General features: G+C 37.8%; 1 protein-coding gene across 4 annotated transcripts in view; it reads left to right on the top strand.

Annotated features, from left to right (window-relative positions):
• PLA2G4A (phospholipase A2 group IVA) overlaps positions 1–21,120 on the top strand; it is a 148,615-nt gene extending 127,495 nt beyond the window's left edge. For all 4 annotated transcript variants that reach the window (XM_029935174.1, XM_029935171.1, XM_029935173.1 and 1 more), the window contains 3 exons: positions 9,131–9,326; positions 11,365–11,522; positions 20,367–21,120. In XM_029935174.1, coding sequence (XP_029791034.1) covers positions 9,131–9,326; positions 11,365–11,522; positions 20,367–20,498 — 486 coding nt within the window. In that variant the 3' untranslated portion in view covers positions 20,499–21,120. The remainder of the gene's footprint in view (positions 1–9,130; positions 9,327–11,364; positions 11,523–20,366) is intronic.
• The last annotated feature ends 455 nt before the right edge of the window (positions 21,121–21,575 follow it).

The following is a 21,575-nucleotide window of genomic DNA, read 5'->3' as shown; positions in this document are numbered from 1 at the left end:
AAAGACGCTATACACAAGTCATTTGGAGGGAAATTAAGAAACTTATTGTTAAATAGTTATGTGGGTTTATATGAGCATGCCTATTATGGGAGATCGTGTAAGAATAGATTGGTGTGTCCTGGGGTAATTGAGCAGGGAAATAAATAGAGCAGGATGAAAATGACACGGAGATGGCAGTGAGCGTATCTGAGGACGCAGAGTGATCTGATTAGAAGTGATAGATACGGAGCTCCCATTAGGAAGGCTTTAGGCAAGACTCTAAAACTGGACGATAGGAAATAGAGAATCAGTGAAGGCTTTGCAGCCAAGAAACAATGTCCTGCAAATGGAATTTTAGGATGATTAATCTGACAGTGGAAAGTAGGACGAATTGGAGAATGAAGAGAAAAAGATTAAAATTAGGAGGGATTTACTGTAATCCAAGCCTAGCATAATGAAGTACCATGCAGGACGGGTGACTGAGAAAGCCAAGAGCACGATTTGATGGCCCACGAGCAGCGACGGGGAGGTGAGTTTCAGTGGATGACTCTTAGATGGTAGCTTGGAAACTAGTTCTGGACGTGGACGAAATTGTATTATTCATTTCACCAGTGGGGGTGTAAAATGTCAAAGCCATCGTTCTATGTATGAATCACGGCTCTGCCACCTCATGAGTTAATGTTGGAAGACGGTTTGTACCTTCTTTGGTTATCACTTTGTACCTCTAAAAAGAACTTGTACTTTGTTAGTTTTGAAATGTACTTTGATTCATTATTTATAATTAAGAATATGTACTTACTATAAAAAATTTGGAAATGTGGAATGTATATTAAGTGCTTCTTCTTATACACAGACAACAGCTGCTATTATTTTGCTATTTTCTTTTAGTCTTTTGTGTGTGTGGGTGTGTGTATGCGTGTGTGTGGAACACCAGGATCATATAGTCTTGCATTTTGCTTCTTTCTACTTAAAATTATATGTGAGCATTTTCCCATGCCATTAAATATCTTTTAATGTTTATTTATTTTGAGAGAGAGAGATTGAGTAGGGGAGGGGTAGAGAGAGAAAGAGAGAATCCCAGTCAAGCTCCATACCCAGTGCAGAGCCCAACATGGGGCTCAATCTCATGACCATGAGATCATCACCTGAGCCAAAATCAGGAGTCAGACGCTTAACCAGCTGAGCCATCCAGATGCTCACCCATTAAATATTTTTTTAAACATAATTATAAACATAGCATGCTGGGTGCCTCAGTAGCTCAGTCAGTTAAGCATCCAACTTAGGCTCAAGTCATGATCTCACAGCTCCTGAGTTCAAGCCCCACATCAGGCTCTGTGCTGACAGCTCAGAGCCTGGAGCCTGCTTCAGATTCTGTGTCTCCCTCTCTCTCTGTTCCAACCCCTCTTGCACTCTCTCTCTCTCAAAAATAAGTAAAGATTAAAATTTTTTTAAATTATAAACACAGCATGGTATCTCTGTATGTGAATATGCAAGAGTTTTTTTTAACACTGTTCTGTTTTCAACTTTCATATTATTGCTGTCTTGTTCCTTTCTCTCTACTGGTCATCCTTGCACATGAATCTTCAATTACACTTTTTATTAATTGCTTAGGTGTGCTTCTTAGGTATATATTAGTCTAGGACTTTTAATAAATATTTTCAGTTTGCTTCCCCCAAAAGCTGCACTAATTTACATTACTATATCAGATTGTATAGGTGAGTCCTTATTTTACATGGCTTTGCTGGCTGAAAAAATATTCAATATAAAGTTTAAAAATTTTTACAATATGACAGAAAGAGAAACACATTTTGTTTCCATTTTTTCCCATTGCTTGTGAGAGTAAATAGTTTGTCATGGTTATTTATATTCATGTTTTTAAACTACTTTTAGTTGCATTATTAGTATTATTGCTCTTCATTAATAAGTATTTTATATCTTAAGGATATTGAATTTTGTCTTATTTATACAAATATGATTTAATGAGTCATTTGTATTGGAATTTTTATTTCTGATGATTTTGACATTTGTATGGTCACTTCTTTTTCTGGTTTTATTCTTCAAAGTCATATTAATAAGTTCAGTTACATATAGACTGATAGTTTTCTTTTTTTTCTTTAAAATATTTTTTAATGTTTATTTTATTCTTGAGAGACAGAGAGAGACAGAGTGTGAGCCAGGGAGGAACAGGGAGAGAGGAAGACACAGAATCTGAAGCAGGCTCCAGGCTCTGAGCTGTCAGCACAGAGCCTGATGCAAGGCTTAAACTCAGAAACTGCGAGATCATGACCTGAGCCGAAGTCGGCACTTCACTGACTGAGCCACCCGAGCACCCCGATATTTTTCTTTTTATGATATTCTCTTAAAATATTCTAACTCATTAATATTTTTCAATATATTGAGTGTATAATAACATAATCCCTCAAAGACATCATTTGCGATGCTCCCTTTCCTGCGTCCTCTCGAACGCTAGATCTGTTTTGCATGTATCGATTGTATTCCATTGGTTCATCTGACAATGTGACAATTCTTCTCTCAGCACCACACTGTAGCTTTAACAGCTGTAGCTTTATTATGTATTTACTACCTTGGAGTCGACAATCATTCCATATATACAGATTTACAAATTCTGTAGAAATTTTCGGCTGTATACTATAAAGGAAATCGCACACTAATTCCATATACTTTTTTTCTCCAAAAATTTCATTTTTTGAGACTGAAATATGAATGCCATTTGTAATAAAAGAGCAGAGCAAAAATCCTGGGCCAAAAAATGAACACCTTAGTTCACAATTCTTGATATAAGCATTTCATAAGTATAGTTAAACCTCACATTTTGTCAGGGAGATATGAATAATAGATATCACAGCTTTTGATGAAGTCATCACAGTTTTTATTATACCGATGTTGTAACTGGCCTTGAGAACCGATGATGGCAAAGTCAGTAATACTGGAAGGGTTTGAGGTCCTGTTCTGTTTTCTTTTGTTTTAGATTTGTAGGTACACACCCTAATAGTAGTCTGGATATAAAGAGCCTCATGATTCTAAATAATATTCTTATTGATTTGAAAAAAGCAGGTCTATGTTTCATTTTGTCAAGAGTCATTTTGTTAACTCAGTAATAACTTAGATACATACCATGCAGATTTATTTCACCATGAGGGTTCATCCAAGGAGAATTCTAATAGCATTTGTATTTAATGTTGGCCATGAAAATAAGCCAGGGGCGTTTTCATGTTCAAGTCTGTGAAATGAACAGACTGTGATTTTAGGAAAAATGTTTTTAAGAAAGCTTTGGCTCTTTTAAGGAACAAGCAAAGAATATAGGAGAATTCAGAGTTTACTACTAGAGATTTTTTTAACGTTACTAAATTTTATGGAGAATAATAGAATAGTTATTATGCCATAAATAATACCATTTTATATTATGTTGCAATAATTGGACATAAATCTAACTCAGTTTTTCAGTGCCTTTTTAATGAGCAGAAACCAGAACTATGGGTTCGTTTTCTTAAAAATAAAAGGAAAAAAGGAGGGAGAAAGGAAAGGAGGCAAGGAGAAAGGAGAGAAGGAGAGAAGAAAAGAAAATTTGAAATAAGCCAGACTTCACCAAAGATAAAAGAAATATATCTAAATTAACTTTATCTTGTTACATTTCACTCAAGGTCAAAATTCCATCAAACTCACAAAAAATCAGACAATTGTATTTTTGCACACTAACCTCATTTATTTGTTAACATTATGGCATGATCCTCATGTTAAAACCTCTGCATATGATTTACTTATGAGTTTATATTGGGTCACACCATCATGGCCAACCCGGTCCAAGTGTTAGCTTTCTGGGCATCGATCCACTATGGCCAATAAAGGGAACTACCCATTATTAAACATAGCATTTACAGATTTACCTCAAGTACTAGTTTCCTAGGGCTGCCATCACAAATTACCACAAATGTGGTGGCTTAAAACTACAGAAGTGTATTCTCTCACAGTCCTGGAGGCCAGAAATTGAAATCAAGGTATCCTCAGAGCCAGATTTCCTCCAAGGGTCTACAGCTAGAATTCGTCCTTACCTTTTCCAGCTTCTGCCAGCTCCAGGCTTTCCTTAGGTTGTTGCTGCATAGCTCCAATCTCAGCCTCTGTCTTCATCTGTGCTCTCCTATATGTGTGTTCCTTCTTATAAGGACATTTGTCTCTTAGGACTTTTGCCATTGGATTTATGGCCCACCCAGATAACCCATGATGATCTCCTCTTGAGACCCTCAGCTTAATTACATTTGCAAAAACCCCTCTTCAAAATAAGGTTACATTCACAGATCATAGGGTGGGTTGGGGGCTGGGTGTTAAAGCATGGACTTTTCTTTTGGAGTGCCACCATTCAACCCACTACCTCTGTATTTGTCATTAAGGATCAGATGCCTACTGATGAGTAGATATCCCAAAATTAATTTCTCTATGTATTTTAGTGAAGTTATAGTAATGTCTTGGTGAAGAACTAAAGAGAACTGTAAAGTACAATGTAAATTCTCCACATTATTAAATATACAAAATTATTTTCACGCCTGTTGCACTATGAAGTTCTTGGATCCTAATGCCAGCATGCTTTTTATTGGAAGTCATGATGACCATAGCCATAAAATAGTGAATTCTAAACCATGGATCTTTCCATTGTCTCTTTTTCTAAAATTGTTTATTATTTATTTATTTTTGAGAGAAAGAGAGAGAGAAAGAGACAGACAGAGACAGTGTGATCAAGGGAGGGGCAGAGGAACAGAGAGACAGAATCCAAAGCAGACTCCAGGCTCTGAGCTGTCAGCACAGAGCCTGACATGGGGCTCAAACTCAGGAATGGTGAGATCATGTCCTGAGGCAAAGTTGCCCACTTAACCAACTGAGCCACCCAGGTGCCCCTATCCATTGTGTCTTATGTTACTTGCCCAATCATTTTTTTAACAGTTTATTCTCAAGTTGGTTTCCATATAACACCCAGTGCTCATCCCAACAAGTGCCCTCCTCCATGCCCATCACCCCCCTTCCTTTCTCCCCCACCCCCATCAACTCTCAGTTTGTTCTCAGTATTTAAGAGTCTCTGGTAGTTTGCCTCCCTCTTTCTCCTTAACTATTTTTCCCCCTCCCCTCCCCTATGGTCCTCTGTTAGGTTTCTCCTGTTCCACATATGAGTGAAAACATATGGTATCTGTCTTCTTCTGCCTGACTTATTTCACTTAGCATAATACCCTCAAGTTCCATCCACATTGCTACGAGTGGTCAGATTTCATCCTTTCTCATTGCCATGTAGTATTCCATTATATGTATAAACCATATCATCTTGATCCATTCATCAGTTGATGGACATTTAGGCTCTTTCCATGATTTGGCTTTGTTGAAAGTGCCGCTGTGAACATTGGGATACATGTGCCCCTATGCATCAGCAATTCTGTATCCTTCTGGAAAACAGTGTAGAGGTCCTTCAGTCATTTCAACTTATGTTCATCTTTATACTCCATACTTCTTCCCTATCTAAAAGTGGATTTTAAATATTGAGAAACATCATAGAAAGCACATATCCTAGGTTTGTGCTGAGAAAATGCTCATTTCCTCTAGAGAAAAGCTATTTTATTAGATATAAATATATATTTATGCATTTAAACATATAAACACATATTTATATATAAAAATAAATAAAATGGCACATATATGCCATTCACACTATAGTTTGCATATGTTTCTATTTTATTTAGACTTTTTATTATCCTTCACAATGTTTTTCTACTAAAAAATGAGTCCTTCTTACATTTTAAAGTGTACTCACAAATTTTTATCTCCACAGAAAATCATTGTAGTAGTGTGTAAATTTGCTATGAATTAGTCAATGGAAATCGGAAGTATTAGGTGTCCAACCACCAAAATAGATACTTGTAGTAGAAAACAGTTCAGGCAGGTTGCCATAATTTGCGAAGCAGCAGTGTTCTTGCTCAGGGTATTCTTCTAAAATGCTCTTTTCAAACTCATCTGCTCTACTCATAGGCTGTGTCATTGTTTCTCAGTCTTGACAGAGAAACGAGACATCAGGGAGGAGATACTTTTTCCATCCCGTAATCACCGTCTTCATAGTCATCGATTTTTAACCTTTTCCACAGCAGGATCATATCAGGAAAGGGAAAGTTTCTATCGCTTCCTGATTCCAGCATAAAATATCTAACTAAAAATAGCTCGGTCTTTTACCTCATGCAGTTCCTTTTCCTCTTTCTCCACACAACCACACATCGTTAGTCATTCTGAGTCATGTTTGTAAACACTAGAAAGCTATTTTTTTGCCTTGTTCTCACGCAATTGATCCACAGTATGAACTTTTGGTTTTATTTTGGTGTTGAATAATCTTGAATGAATAATTGTGAAAGTGCCAGACAAAAACTAAACTGAATAATTCAATGGAACAGGGAGGAAGAAGTAGCTAGTGATAAAAGTTTCATCAAATTTCAAACCAGAATTTATATGTATATCTGTATATATATTTTCAGTAAAATATAATCAGACTTTGCCTAGTAGTTTATGAAAAAACTGCTTTGTATACATTAAATATTTTGTTCCCCCAAATTTTTATTTCTTGTAAATAAAATGTAAATGGCATTGAGAGTAGATCAACTTAAACTTCACAACATTCCAGAAGCATCAAGGATAGTGAGAGTTCAATGTATATTTTTCTGTAAATTTAAGGTGCTATTTTAAATATAAGTACAAATATCGGGATGCCTGAATGACTCAGTCGGTTAAATGTCTGACTTCAACTCAGGTCATGATCTCACAGTTTGTGAGTTCAAGCCCTGCATCGGGCCTACTTCAGGTTCTACGTCTCCCTCTCTCTCCCCCTCCCCTACCCATTCTTTCTCTCTCTCTCTGAAATGAATAAACATTTTAAAAAATTAAATTAGGGCACCTGGGTGGCTCAGTTGATTGAGCATCCAACTTCAGCTCAGGTCATGATCTCACAATTCGTGAGTTCAAGCCCTGCATCAGGCTCTGTGCAGACAACTCAGAGTCTGGAGCCTGCTTCAGATTCTGTATCTCCCTCTCTCTCTCTCTCTCTCTCTCTCTGCCCTATCCTGCTCATGCTCTCCCTCTCTATAAAAATAAACATTAAAAAATTTTAATAATAATAAATAAATAATTAAAATTTAAAAATATAAATACAAATATAAATATTTAAACTATAAATTATACTAAGTATAAATTACTGAGTTTTTAAAAAAAATACTATGTCTCATTTAATCATCACAGAAATCCTGAGGAAGATTGGAGTATTACCTTCACATATAGTGGTAGAAAATGAGTTGCTGAGAAATAAGAAACAGATGGACTAGAGGTGAAATGGGTTTGGTGAAATACTATTTCAAGGATAATGAGCAGCCTGGTCCCTGTTTGGTTGGTTTGTTCTTATGGTTCCCATTAGGGGAATATTACTACATACTTCAACCCATAAAACAATTTCTTCTCTGTTGACTTGTCTCAGACCACCTGGCTAGCAAATCAAGGTGTCTCTGTTTGAGGTTGGCCTTTCAGGCTGCACGGCCCATGCATGAAGTCACCCATTACATTCCTTGCTTCTATTATATTGCACTATAATATCTATTATTCTTATTTCCCATTGATTTATAATCTTCAAGGACGCAAAGACAGGCTTTGAGCTATGCCTAGAACAAAGCAGGTGTTTGATAATAATTATTGAATGAATTGTTGTAGGCTCTGAGGAAATAGTCCACATAGATTGCAAATCTCATGGTGAATACTTTCTTCATAGCATTTACTACAGTTTTAAACCTAAGGAGTTGTTTGGTCACTATCTCTTACCCACCAGGCTTTAAATCCCACAGTGACAAGAGTTTCACTCAGTGCAATGTTCCCACCACCTAGCATGGAGCTAGTTGCATTATTTGCAACTAATGACTATCAGTGAATCAGTTGATATGATAAATGACATAGAGTGTTAAAATAACTTAAGATTATAATGATCATTTCCTTAATACCTCATCTCTATGGGAATTTCTCTAATTCTGTACCACTCTTTCTTTTTCCTCTTTTTTTCCCTCACTTTTCCTCTTCCACCTCTTTCCTCTTTTTATTGGCATTTATTTATCAAACTTTCGAATAGCAAATAATTATTAATCGGGCCCTACCATCTATGCTTTTACCACTGAAAATCTGCTTATTTTTCCCACTCCCCCAGAAGCTATATATAAATATAAATAAGCTCTATTTATGGCATCTCTCCATGCTGATTTATGTTTTCTAGTATAACACTGTGTGTGTGTGTGTGTGTGTGTGTGTGTGTGTGTGTGTGTCCATGTACTTACCCACCGTGTTGATCAGCCTTGATGCAGAAACAAATCTAAAATCTCAGTGGCCAACAAAAACCATGTATTTCTTGGTCACATTACATGTCAGCAGCTGCAAATCAGGCACTGTGGCTGTGACTTGGTGTCTTCTCATTCTGATGGGAATGTATAATTCTCTTACCAAGAAGGGAACTAATTTGTGGAAACAATCACACAATCTGCCACACATATTAACCAAATGCTTGGTTTTCCTGTCTGGCCCACTCTTGGCCATTACATACACATTTAATAGCATTCTGAGGCCAGAAGCTAAAAATCTTTTTATAAACAGAAGATTTAAAAAAGCCGATTTGGAGTAATTCAGATATGTTTGTATACATAAACTTTATTAATTTTAATTGCTTGTGTTAAGAAGATACAGGTAAGAATTCAGTAATAGACCGTTTCTCATTTAGCTTCTTCAGATCTTTGACTCTGAAGGGTTAAAAAATGTTCACATGGTTTATAAATAACCAGAACCCTAATATTTTTTTATAGCAGTTACATCGATATAATTTCATTTAGTTCAGTTCATCAGTAAATTTCCACATGCCTCCTATGGAGCCATCCTAAGCCAAGAATTAACATAATTAGCAAGTTTGTTTGGGGGAACCTATGTATCTTTTTACATTAATGAGCTTCTTGAGAACAAGGTCATTATTCATCTTAGCTCAAAGGAGCTCTTTGCTAGAACACAGTCAACACCTAATATTAACCATGGCCAGACCACTGAATAAATGAAAACTGAAAATTCTCAAATGCATCTTACCTCTCCTCCATAGGAACTTCTACTTGCAGAAAAGTGGGCCAGAATGAACAAGCTTCCCTTTCCAAAGATTGATCCTAATGTGTTTGATCGAGAAGGACTGAAGGAATGCTATGTCTTTAAACCCAAGAATCCTGATGTCGAGAAAGATTGCCCAACTATCATTCACTTTGTTCTGGCCAACATCAACTTCAGAGATTACAAGGCACCAGGTATGTTGGGAATATATTATATTTGTAGAGTCAAAATCTGGGAGAGGAACGAGACCAATATTAAATGGGTTCATAATGGCACTTGCTGTACCAACTATTACAATTTTGAATTCTTCCCTTACCTTAATAAATAGCTACTATCCTGAGACCCAAGTACTTCCCCTCTTTCTCACTCCAAGATCCCTTGAGTTCTTTACAATTCAGAAACTGATATGTTGACAACTGGCTCAATACATATCTCGGGGGCATTACTCCAAAACCTGGGCTTATGTTTGTTCTGATTGGTTGGCACCCTTGTCACAGGGATTGTTAAATATTCTGAAAAATCACCCATGCAAAGGAGCCCTTGTTTCAGAACAAATCATGCAAAAACTCCAAGAACTTTAAGTGGCCACAGGATTAATTAATATAATATAATATAGCAAGTAATTTCAGGTTGCTGGGTTATATTTTGTAGAAAAAGAGAATCAAGTTTAAGGCACAGTCATCCTGTTATACTACAACCAGAGTTTATAGACTCCTTCAATATCCTGGAAGATATTGATGAATAAAAAGGAGATCCAGAGATTGATGAGCAGGATGCTCAAGGCCTGAAAATCATATTATCCTTGGACCAGAACATGCAGTTGTGAACAGAAAGATACAAAAGACAGTCACGGAAGATTTGATGGGGCAGGGGGGTTATGGAAAAGAAAGTGATCTTCCAGATAGTAGAGGAAGACAAAGAAAGGATCAGTAGGGAGGGAGGTTATGTTGTACCCAGATTTTAATATCGCCCCCAAAAACCAGAGAGCGTCAGGGAGGCCGAATCATGCATGCAAAAGCAAAGGGCTTTATTACAGGCTTATATAAGCACAGGCTCACAGACTCCACCAACCTACTAGATCCATGTGGAGTGAGCCCTGAACAAAGGTGGGGTAGGGCTTTTATGAGTTTGGGAAGGGGGAGTTACAGGAAACTGTGACATAGGTACAGTGATCCAATTATTATACAATATTATTGACAGCAGGTTTAACCATTCACATTGCCTAGAGTATTTGTTACTTTTGGCAGGACCCAATCACAACATTTAGAGTACTGACCAATCACAGAGTGGGCCCAGGACCCTCACATAGGGCATGACTAGTCTCAGCCTCCATCTTTAGGCCTGCCCTTAGAAATGTTAAAGGTGTTAGCTGGCCTTTCCTGATTGGGTGTTACAAGGGTGGTCCCTCCTGTCTTGGGCAATGTGTGCCCTTCTATTGTCTCATGGAGTCAGTTTCAGACCTGCGTCCTTACAGTTACTAGGAGTCATACTTCAAAACAAGAGAAGGAAGAATCAGCTGGCATTTTCGGTTATTGCGTAGTAGAGTACTGGAAACCTAGAGAATTTTCTATCACTGTTAATTTTCAAGGAGAGGCTGTGTAGGGGATTCCTGTTAGATAATGTTTTGGTTTGGATTCCCCCAGAAGCACACGCTGAGAAAGAATTCAAGCACAGATGGTTTATTTGGGTGGACTAGGGCACCTTAGTAAGGAAGTGGGGAAGTGATAAAGGAAGGTAAGCAGGCAAAGACTTGTAAGTAAGCCAGCTACCATGAGGAGAACTTGATCCTGTTGGAAAACTCTAGGAAATGGAACAGAACCTATGCTCCAGAATCATCCTTCCTTTCCATGCAGCGATAGGCAAGGGAACTGGAGTATTTATATCCTAACTTCCTAATGTCTTTGGTTGACTACTGCTTGGGGCAGAGTGTTCTTTACCAGAATTTACATCCTGCTGTTAGAAAGCAGAGCAACCTTCCCCAGTTGCAGGATGGGGTAGAAAGCCCTTAGGCACAGAGATGCAGACGCTGGCAAGTTGCCCGAGCAGAACACAAAGAAATCCCAACCCAGGGAATATGGCTGAGAGCAAAGCAGTGTGTACTATAGATTACATGACCCTGGTGGGGGGCTCCCAATGTTATGTTTATGGCTATTTGTCTGTTTTATTTCTTGGGTTTTAGAGATATTTTGTAGTTTTCAAAATCACACTATTTGAGACTCTTCTGATATTTAGGTGTCCCAAGAGAAACTAAGGAAGAGAAAGAAATAGCAGATTTTGATATTTTTGATGACCCCGAATCACCATTTTCAACCTTCAATTTTCAATATCCAAATCAAGCATTCAAAAGGCTGCATGATCTCATGCACTTCAATACCCTGAACAACATTGATGTAAGTATTTCCTGTGATCATTGATGGTGTCACATACTTCCATATCACATGAGCATAGCAATACCTTTTTAATTAATTAAAAACAAAAATATAGTTTATGAATGATGCCATGCAAATTGTACCATTTTGGTTTTTTGAAAATTATTTTATTTTTCTCCAGAAGAATCCTATGAAATTAAAACAAAAAATCTTGGAAAGATTGCTTTGGGCAGAGCCCACATTTCATACTGTTAGTTGAATGAAGTATTGCTTAATTCTCCGCTGCTCTTTCCCAGAGGATCTAATGTATTCATCATATGATAAAATAAATTATAAGTGGGAAGAAATGTGATGAAAAGGAAGTATAAGAGTAGGAAAATGAATGTAATAGAAGTGTAGTTAATCCACTAAAATATCATGAAGTTTCATAGATACACACATGCTTTTAAATGTCTTTATTTTTGTAGATCTTGGGAATGTTGCCACAAGTCATAGACTTCTCATGTTTACCCATGAGATATCAAGTACGCTTTGCGTTAGGAGCTTCAGAAACAAGTCATTCTCTTCAGTATTAGTCACTCCTACCCCTAATATATCTGCTGCTAAGATTCTGTGTCTGTGTGACATTCTGTAATCTCTAATTCACCATTTAGGAACGTGATTGTGTAACTGAAATCACGTTGGTTTGTAGTTCTAAAACATAGTATCTGATAAATTATTATCAATTGTGAAAGCCCAAGTTGCGTAGCCTAAGTGGATTTTGCACATTAAAAAAACAAACAAACAAAAAAGAAATTAGGGGCGCCTGGGTGGCTCAGTCGGTTAAGCGTCCGACTTCGGCTCAGGTCATGATCTCATGGTTCGTGGGTTTGAGCCCGGCGTCGGGCTCTGTGCTGACAGCTAGCTCAGAGCCTGGAGCCTGCTTCCAGTTCTGTGTCTTCTTCTCTCTCTGCCCCTCCCCATCTCATGCTCTGTTTCTCTCTGTATCAAAAATAAATAAAACATTAAAAAAAAAAGAAATTAAATGGAGAGGAAAAGGTATCGTATCTGATTTACCAGTCATTTTTGGACACTTTATGAATCATGCCAAAGAAAGCAGAGTATGTGGATGAGTGTTCAGTGTATATGGGATTTAGGTAGATTGTGTGCGCTAAGAGATTTCTGGCATGTCTAGTTCACTTGTGGGCTTAGTTGGCCTGAGACTAGTCGGGATCAACTGTGTGCAGTTATAACAATTATACCATAATATGTTTATTAATCAGTATCTTTAATTTTGTAAACATGAAATTTTTCCCCAATAAGCTTCAGTTCCCAAAACTCTAAAATGCCTCCTTGTCAGCCTTTATTTATGAAAAATACGTGATAATTCATGTCAAACATGCTTAGTAAAGTTTATAGAAAGTATCATATAAATATATTTATTCTTTTTCTTTTTTCTTTTATCTTACAGTCAGTGAACATATGAAATGCATAGTCTACATTGTTTCTGTGGTGATGGTAAAAATTTAAAGAATATTAAGAGAAAATCAGTATTTTAATTTACAACTTATAGGGAGTGAACAGACACTCTCAAAATAGAGCTGTTTTATAAAACCCTATGCTATCAGAAGAGAACTAAGGGGGTAATATCACAGTAATCCTATTTCTAGTATGAAATCAACAAACTCAAAACTATGTATTCCTTGGGATTAAAGGCATTAAGCTTGATCATTTTTCCTCAAATGAAAATAAAATAGGCTATAGGAATATATAAATGCCCTGTTGGACTTGGAAAAATAAAATATGTATGTACTCACACATACATATGCATATTTACATACCTGAATATATTCTAGATGTGTATGAGTGGATAGATAAAGACATATAATTTAGACAACTACATTTCTTTCATTGCTTTCAATTCTGGTTTATATAAAGGCTGCTAAGCTCTTAGCTATAAAGAATGATACAGTTCTATTTATATATTCTTGAAAGTAATTTGTTTGGCACATAAGATGAAAAAGTAAAAGCCTAAGCAAAAATGAACTGAATTCCAAAATAACTTTCCTGACATTTGCTCATCAAATGTTAACTAATGAAACAGGTTTTAATTGCTTCTAAGAACTTTCCTGGCACAGAATGCAGAAGTAAGGTCATGGGCTTTATATCTTATTTAGATCTCAAGTGGGCCACTTGTGTGACTTTGAATAAGCTACTTAAATTTTGGGGGCCTCGGTTTCCTCATCTCTAAAGCAGATGTAACAGCACCTATCATAATAGCAATAGTGAATCATCAGGTGATGTATGAACAGTAACCTGCAAACAGAGGGACCATCAATAGATGGGAACCTTAACCTCTATGTGTCTATATCTTATACCATGAGAGATACACCCCAAGATCTACGCAAATGCCCAGAATTAATAATATAGACAAGTCTGTACAGGTAATAGCATCCTAGGCAGTAAATTGTTGTGTGTGTGGGGGGGGTGTATGAATGAATGTGAGCTTCCTCTTAAGTTTTATGACCATTGAGACTGGTATTGAAGTGATTCGTGTGTGTGTGTGTGTGTGTGTGTGTGTGTGTGTATGCATGCATGCATGTGTGTACATTTATTTCATACCCAGGTAGGAATTCCAGTATTCACTAAAGTTTATCTCTTTCTTGAGTACTCTCCCAACTCCTCACTTTTTTTAAATGTTTATTGAGAGAGAGAGAGAGAGAGAGAGAGAGACAGAATATGAGCAGGGGAAGGGACAGAGACAGGGGGAGACACAGAATCCAAAGCAGGCTCTAGGCTCCAAGTTGTCAACAAAGAGGGGCTTGATGCAGGGCTCGAACCTGCAGACCATGAGATCATGACCTAAGCTGAAGTTGGACTGAGTTATCCAGGCACCCCATTAACCCCTCACTTTTAACCAAGGAAACAAATTTTATTAGAATCAAAGCTTCTTGATAAGTGATGATAAAACAGAACAACAAAAGTGCCAAGGCGGAATGCTAGAGAGTTCATTAGGCTTAATCATTAGCTAAATCATTCATTCCCACACCACTTGAATAGAGTAGTTTACTAATTCATACTTCAGCAACACAGCACGTATTTACTTCCCTTTGACTGTCAGAGTTGCTCGCCAATTGTGGACCCTGGGAACATAAACTCTTTTAATGCAGACCCCTGACTGCCAACTCCATAGAAGATGGCTTTCAAGTTTGTGGCCATGACCACTGTTGGCTTAAGGCAAATTTTCATCTTCGATTAACATTCTGGCTTAACTTTTTACTCTGAAAAGGCCACCCTGTCTCTGACAGCTGTATTCTTCTGTTGGTTTATTTTCTCCAGAGATCCTAGCTGGCCTGCTTTGCTGAAGCTAAATTCTAGCTCATCTTTAGAGACCTCTTGCTCTGTTTCTTCTCATGTTGTGACAGCAGCCTGGGTGTCTCATTAGCATCAGGTTTCTGCACTTACTCAGTCCTTCCAAATTCTTTCTCACTGAACATTGCCTCAGTGCTTTTACAATGGCAGTACTTCATTGGGTGGGGGCATGGAAGGGGTACTGATTTTTTTAAGAAACCTAACATAGAATGACTTATACCAATAGACATGTGGTATGGAAATGTAGAGCCTTTGGAGTCAGACCAAATTGGGTTCTCAAATCCTTGCTTGCTGCCTCTTGGCTGGGTGACCTTGGACACATTGATTAACTTTTCCAAATTTTGCCTCCCTCATTTATAAGGAGAAACAAAGATACAGATCCTACAGGACCAGGGGGAGGATTAAGTAAAATAATGTAATTTAAGGGCTTGGCATGTAAGAGACCCTATAAATTGAAGCAACTAATATGATAATGATATGTGTTCATATTGTCTTCTGCTTTTACTTATAGATTTAAACCCTTTGAAAACAATAACCTGCCTTACTTACTTTGTATCCTCCAGACATGGATCATGATGCCAGGCACCCAAAATAAATACGCAATAACATTTTTGTGAATGAGTTTTCAAATGTTGTTGCGTTACTGGCTGAAATTGTTGAAGAGTTTGATGTGATAGGAGGAGGGGACAGCAAGTGGCAGGGTCTGGGTCTGTTGGTGGGAAGCAGAATTTCTGACCACGCAGAAACTCTATAGCTTATATGCCTGGGCATGGAGCATGTTGGACTCATAACCCCCCAGTTTGATCTGGGGGGAATATGGCCTTTGAGATCTCCTTCCCAAGCCCTTGTTGATTTAGCTATCACAGGGAAATGCACTCTTGTACAACCTCACTTATCCAGTCTATTAATTTGGTAGGCATATTCTAAGGTTATATGTCAATTTATTCAAAATGTGCCAATGATGCCTAACAATGAGCTTTAAAATTCTTCTCAAACAATTCTTGAGAACTTTAAACACTATATGTTAATTAAAATTAGGGAAAACATATATCCAGTGGTACTGGTACTTAAATCATCATCATCATCATCATCATCATCAGAACACTTAGGTACAAGTTAAAGTTTTAGAAGCGTATTATATATGATGGCCTAATGTGTTAGGCCCCAAATCATCTACCTTAGGTGCTGCCTATAATCTCTTTCCATCTTATTTATTCATTAACTCAACACAGATTTGTTGCCTATCTACTATGCCAGGCACTGTTTTTGTAACTAAGGATATGACAGTGCACCAAATAAAAAGAACAAAAAAAGTCTTGAGTGTTTAAGATAAGCTCGATATTTTCCCCTCAAATAGTTAACATTCAAAACTAGCCTATGAGGTAGGTATCTTTATTTATATGTGAAGAAACTGGGTCAAGGGTAAAGTAGGCAGATTGCTGGAAGTCACACAGGCATGTGAGGAGCCAAGATGGGGATCACAGGGTTTTTTTTCTCACTCTTTCCTCACTTTTGAACCATCTTTTTCTCAAGTAGCCTTATTTCCTGTTTCCAAAACACAATCTCCTTTCCTGCCAGGTCAATTCCCAGACATTTTCTATGTATGCCATGATCTGCTCTCTTCAGCCTCTTTCACAGGATCGTCTAGAATCCTGAGAATGCCCAGTCCGTCCACCACACTTGCAGAATCTGCCTGTCCTTCTATTCATCTCATTATCTCCATGAGTCGAACTTTCTTTTGCCCAACCTCCCATGCATTCATTACTTTGACAAGTATTTATGGTTCCCCTTCTGTGTTCTAAGTGTTGGGCTCAAAAATAACAAGACTAGTAAGGTCGCTGCTTCTGTGACACTTCGGTTTGTTTTGGAAAGGGAGGCATTTGCTGGCAAATTCCTCATAATTTAGACCAGAATATCTTCTTGTATGCTTCTATATTTGTAATTTTTATTTCTCTTTCAAAACATAAAGTAACTTTTCTCTTGGGGATCATTTTTCGTTTTCTATTATGGGAATTCAGTTTTTGCTTGTGGATTGCTTCCAATCTCACGCCTCTAGGGGAGAAGATCACTTTTAATATGTTTACTTTTCTTATTCTCAGCCTTTATTGCCATAGATTTAGAATCTGGACCAACAATAGGAGGATATTGAATGGCACAAGTGAAGAATGACATACGTCAGTCATACTTAGGGATGCGCAGGGGAATGGAGAAGTTTGAGAGATGAGGACTGTTGTAGGATAAGAAGGGAAGGACTTGGAATTTCAGTGAATTTCAGAGGGGAATGAAAGGAAATTAGATATAAACACTATTGAAGATTACCCCTAATATCATTTAAAAAATAGGAAGTTTCAAAGATGGTATATTGCCTCTTTGGATACATGTGATCATACCGGAAAGTTTAGATTTAGCAACTGAGGTAGTGTTGAGTCTACCCACTTCTGTTTATATCACAAAATTATAAATCACAACAAATGGCTATTTTCTGCAGCAATCTGAAAAATCTGGGCAATGGCTTCATAGTATTAATATGCCACCTAGTGGTTCAACTTGCACATCCTAACTGTATGTGATTTGGGGGTTTTCAGAGTTGATAAATGTAAATATTCATTTTCCTTTATAAAAATGGTCTGTTTACTAGAAATGTCTGCCAAGGTCCACTTATGGTAAATCCACTAGTTCATGACACTTATGTTGCTTATTTTTGTGTGCTTACAAATTTGTTATAAGGGAATTGACAGCAGTCATTTTAGTATAACTTCCCTGTGGTTTGTTATATTTTAAAGCTTTGTAGGTATTTGGAAAGTAAATATTTTTATTTTAGTTGGGTATTTCTCTGCAATGAGGGTTTATGTTTCTTGTGCTGGTTTGGTGAAGGAGAAACCAACTGAAATCTTGCTGATGTAATACCTAGAAAGGCAGAGAGATTATTAAAAGAAGATGTAATAAGACACTCTTGATAGAATTGGTTTGCTGACTTTTACTATATAATAAGCCCATAATTGGATATACACTGTGTTTATTTCTAGTAAACTTCATAGGCTCAATCCAAATTAAAGCTCCTAAAGTTTTGCACAGAAGGTCAATTTTAAAATGACAACAATAGGGGCGCCTGGGTGGCTCAGTCAGTGAAGTGTCCAACTTCAGCTCAGGTCATGATCTCATGGTTCGTGGGTTCGAGCCCCGTGTCAGGCTCTGTGCTGACAGCTCAGAGCCTGGAGCCTGCTTCAGATTCTATGTCACCCTCTCTCTCTGCCCCTCCTCTGCTCATGCTCGCTCACTCTCTCTCTCTCTCTCTCTCTCTCTCTCTCTCTCAAAAAAAAAACAGGTTGAAGAAACTTCTAATAAATAAAATAAAATAAAAATAACAACAATAAATAGATGCTGGTTATGGAATGTTTCCTGTGTGCCAGGTATTGTGTAAAACATTTTTTTTAATTTTTTATTTATTTTTGAGAGACAGAGAGACACAGCATGAGCAGGGGAGGGTCAGAGAGAGAGGGAGACAACAGAATCCGAAGCAGGCTCCAGGCTCTGAGCTAGCTGTCAGCACAGAGCCTGATGCTGGGCTTGAACCCATGAACCGTGAGATCATGACCTAAACCGAAGCTGGACGCTTAACAGACTGAGCCACCCAGGTGACCCTGTGTAAAACAATTTAAATAAATGATCTCCAATCCCCACAAAAGCCAAGATTTGTATTATTATTCCCACTTTAAAGAAGAGGAAACAGGAGTGCCTGGGTGGCTCAGTCAGTTAAGCATCTGACTTCAGCTGAGGCCGTGATCTCTGCGCTCTTGAGTTTGAGTCCCTCATCGGATTCTCTGCTGTCAGCATGGAGCCCACTTCAGATCTTCTGTCTCCCTCTCTCTCTGCTCCTCCCCCGCTCGACTTCTCCTTCCCTCTCTCTCTCTCAAGAATAAACATGAAGGAAGGAAGGAAGGAGGGAGGGAGGGAGGAAGGAAGGAAGAAAGGAAGAAAGGAAGGAGGGAGGAAGGAGGGAGGGAGGAAGGAAGGAAGGAGGGAGGAAGGAGGGAGGAAGGAAGGAAAGGAAACAGCTTCAAGGATTTAAGCTAATTCCTCTTGATCTCACATAGCCAAGAAGTAATTGAGCCTGGAGGTCGTTGGTCAAGGTCTCCTTTACAGTCCTGAAGCCTCTTCTGTCACCATGGAATTAATTCTACCTCCCTGGCTCATGGGGAAAATGGGGTCAGCAAATACCTGCTTTACTTAAAAAACTCAGTCACATTTGAGCCCATAAAATAATTAAATATCCATATATGATACTGTTTTATTATATATTCTCTATATATAATTTAAAAATCATAAGGCAAATAAAAGTGCCCCATTTCTATGATAAATCCCTCTTTCCAGAATAGTACTGTTTGTTGTTTAAAGTTACCATTGGAAAATTAGAGGGGCCTGACCCTTGGGCCCAACATGAAGTCACAGAGTATTAGTTGCATGTTAGCACTGCTTAGGTCACGCATCTCTCTCCTCGAGGCATTGACCCTGGCTTGCTCAGTGACACTGGGTTTGCTGAGTATTCCTACTTATGGCAACGGGCTGGAACACAGGCAGATCATACCTTAATCCCTGGGGTAGAGAATCAAAGGGGGTTGTAAAATAGTCCCTGTGATTTCTTCAGTGCCCTCAAACTTTTATCTCACTGGTTAAGAGATGAAATCCAACGGCCCTGTCCTAGGGAATAGAGCCTTCCTGATTTTGACAGGGTTGCAAAACAGCAGCAGAGTCAAGATTCAAATCCAGCCCCTCTGCCAAAGCCCATTACCACTCTTTGTAACATCTGCTTCAACCAAATTCCAAGTCTTGTCTTCTTTCCAGAAGTTCTTAAGTAGGTTAACCTCACGCCAGAAGAGAGTATGATAATTGCAGTAGCAATTCTTAGACATTATAGTCACCATTAATTTGAGTATATGTGAAGATTATTCTAAATGAAAAATAGTCATCGTCAATAACAATCACCAAGTGTGGCATTTTCTAGATCCAGGACATCCAGGATTTACAACTGTACTTATTTAGCTGAGAAAGCAGGGCAGGACTTCAGCAATGCCGCTTTCCTCCATAGGCTTTAAGAAAGTATTCTACTTCCTTGTGGTCCCTCATTTCTGCTTATCCACTAACTGCAAAGAACATAAAATCTGGATTTAGCAGTTCCCTTTTTTTCCCTTTTATCACCTTCCCACTGCAAACCAGAATAAAAACAAATTTACCAGATTACAAATATTTTATTCCCAATTTTATCAGCACAAAATCTGGAACATTCCCAGAATACTTCTTCCTCGGGTTGGGGAAGGAAGACTATCTGGATATGAGCTTAACAAGAGTATAAATGGTAGGATGTTAGATCTTACATACATGCATGATTCAGAGATTTCTCTCTGTATTTCAAAAAGAAAGCTATAATAAAAAGGTTGATTAGATATTTGTTTTGACTAAAATGCTGACAGGGATTTAGAGCAATACTAATTATACATCGTTTGCCTCTATTTGCAGGTGATCAAGAACGCTATAGTTGAAAGCATTGAATACAGAAGGCAGAATCCGTCTCGTTGCTCTGTTTCTCTTAGTAATGTTGAAGCAAGACGATTCTTCAACAAGGAGTTTCTAAGCAAACCCGCAGCATAGTTTGTGTCATGGAAAGGCCAGCGATTTATGATTCTGGGGTGGTTTGAAATTCCATTACAACTGGATTTTAAAAGAGTACATATGTTAGTGCGGATCACAAGAGACTGGCTAATACTCAAAGTTGACGTTATTTAGCCACATGAGAATAATACCATTATAAATTTGTTAGTTTGGCAGATGATGTGATCAGGTAAGAATATGCTCAGCTACATTCTCTGTCTTTATGAATCTCCTGATGCAAATGTAGGGACATATACTATAATTTAGACATTCCTCACCAACTATTGTGTGTCCTCTTTTTAAAAAATTGTTTTCTTTTTAGAATGTTTAACGGTTCAGTCTCAATAAGTAAGACTTCACATTGTGTGTAAATGTTATTTACTGACAGGATTCATTCATACCATGAGACAACACTATTTTTTATTTATATTATGCATATATACATATATGAAATAAATACATCAACATGCAATTAGCATAACAGATTTTTTTGTTTATTTTTAATGGGGTATTGCACTGTAAACTATGAAACATTCTCAGATTCAAAGGTTTCAAACACAAAAGTTGTTAATCCTAATTGGTAATGTGAAACATATTGTAAATCATGGTTATTTTTCTTAAAGGAGAAAGCATGTGTGATTTGTTGAACGAATGGTACATATGTAATCAGTAAGTAGAAAAAAAATGTAACTTCTAGTTTAACGTTTTACTTTGTTGAGATCATCTTGGACTGTTTGCCCACCCGAGAACAGTTGACCTCAGAGAAAAATCCAGAAGAATGGCACGGGCTGTGTCTGTAAGACTTGGCTTAGGAACAATCTGTATCCCATGACTGTAGTTTTGGCTCCCATCGACCTGTTCAGGGTTGGTGTAAACCTAAGGAGAAACTAACATAGTAAGGAAACTCATCTGTCTTGTTTATTGTCAGTCATCTCCACTGGAATGTAAGGTGCTTGAGGGCAGGGGCTTTTGTCACTTTTGTCCACTGCTGTGTCTCCAGATCCTGCAGCATGCCTGATGGCGTGTACTGGGCACTAATATGTTGTATGCATAAATCAGCCAAGGAAAGAATATTCC

Source organism: Suricata suricatta, chromosome 3 (assembly GCF_006229205.1).
Source record: "Suricata suricatta isolate VVHF042 chromosome 3, meerkat_22Aug2017_6uvM2_HiC, whole genome shotgun sequence".
Lineage (NCBI taxonomy): Eukaryota > Metazoa > Chordata > Mammalia > Carnivora > Herpestidae > Suricata > Suricata suricatta.
Note: the sequence above shows the minus strand (reverse complement) of the source record. Positions and strands in the feature narration are given on the sequence as shown.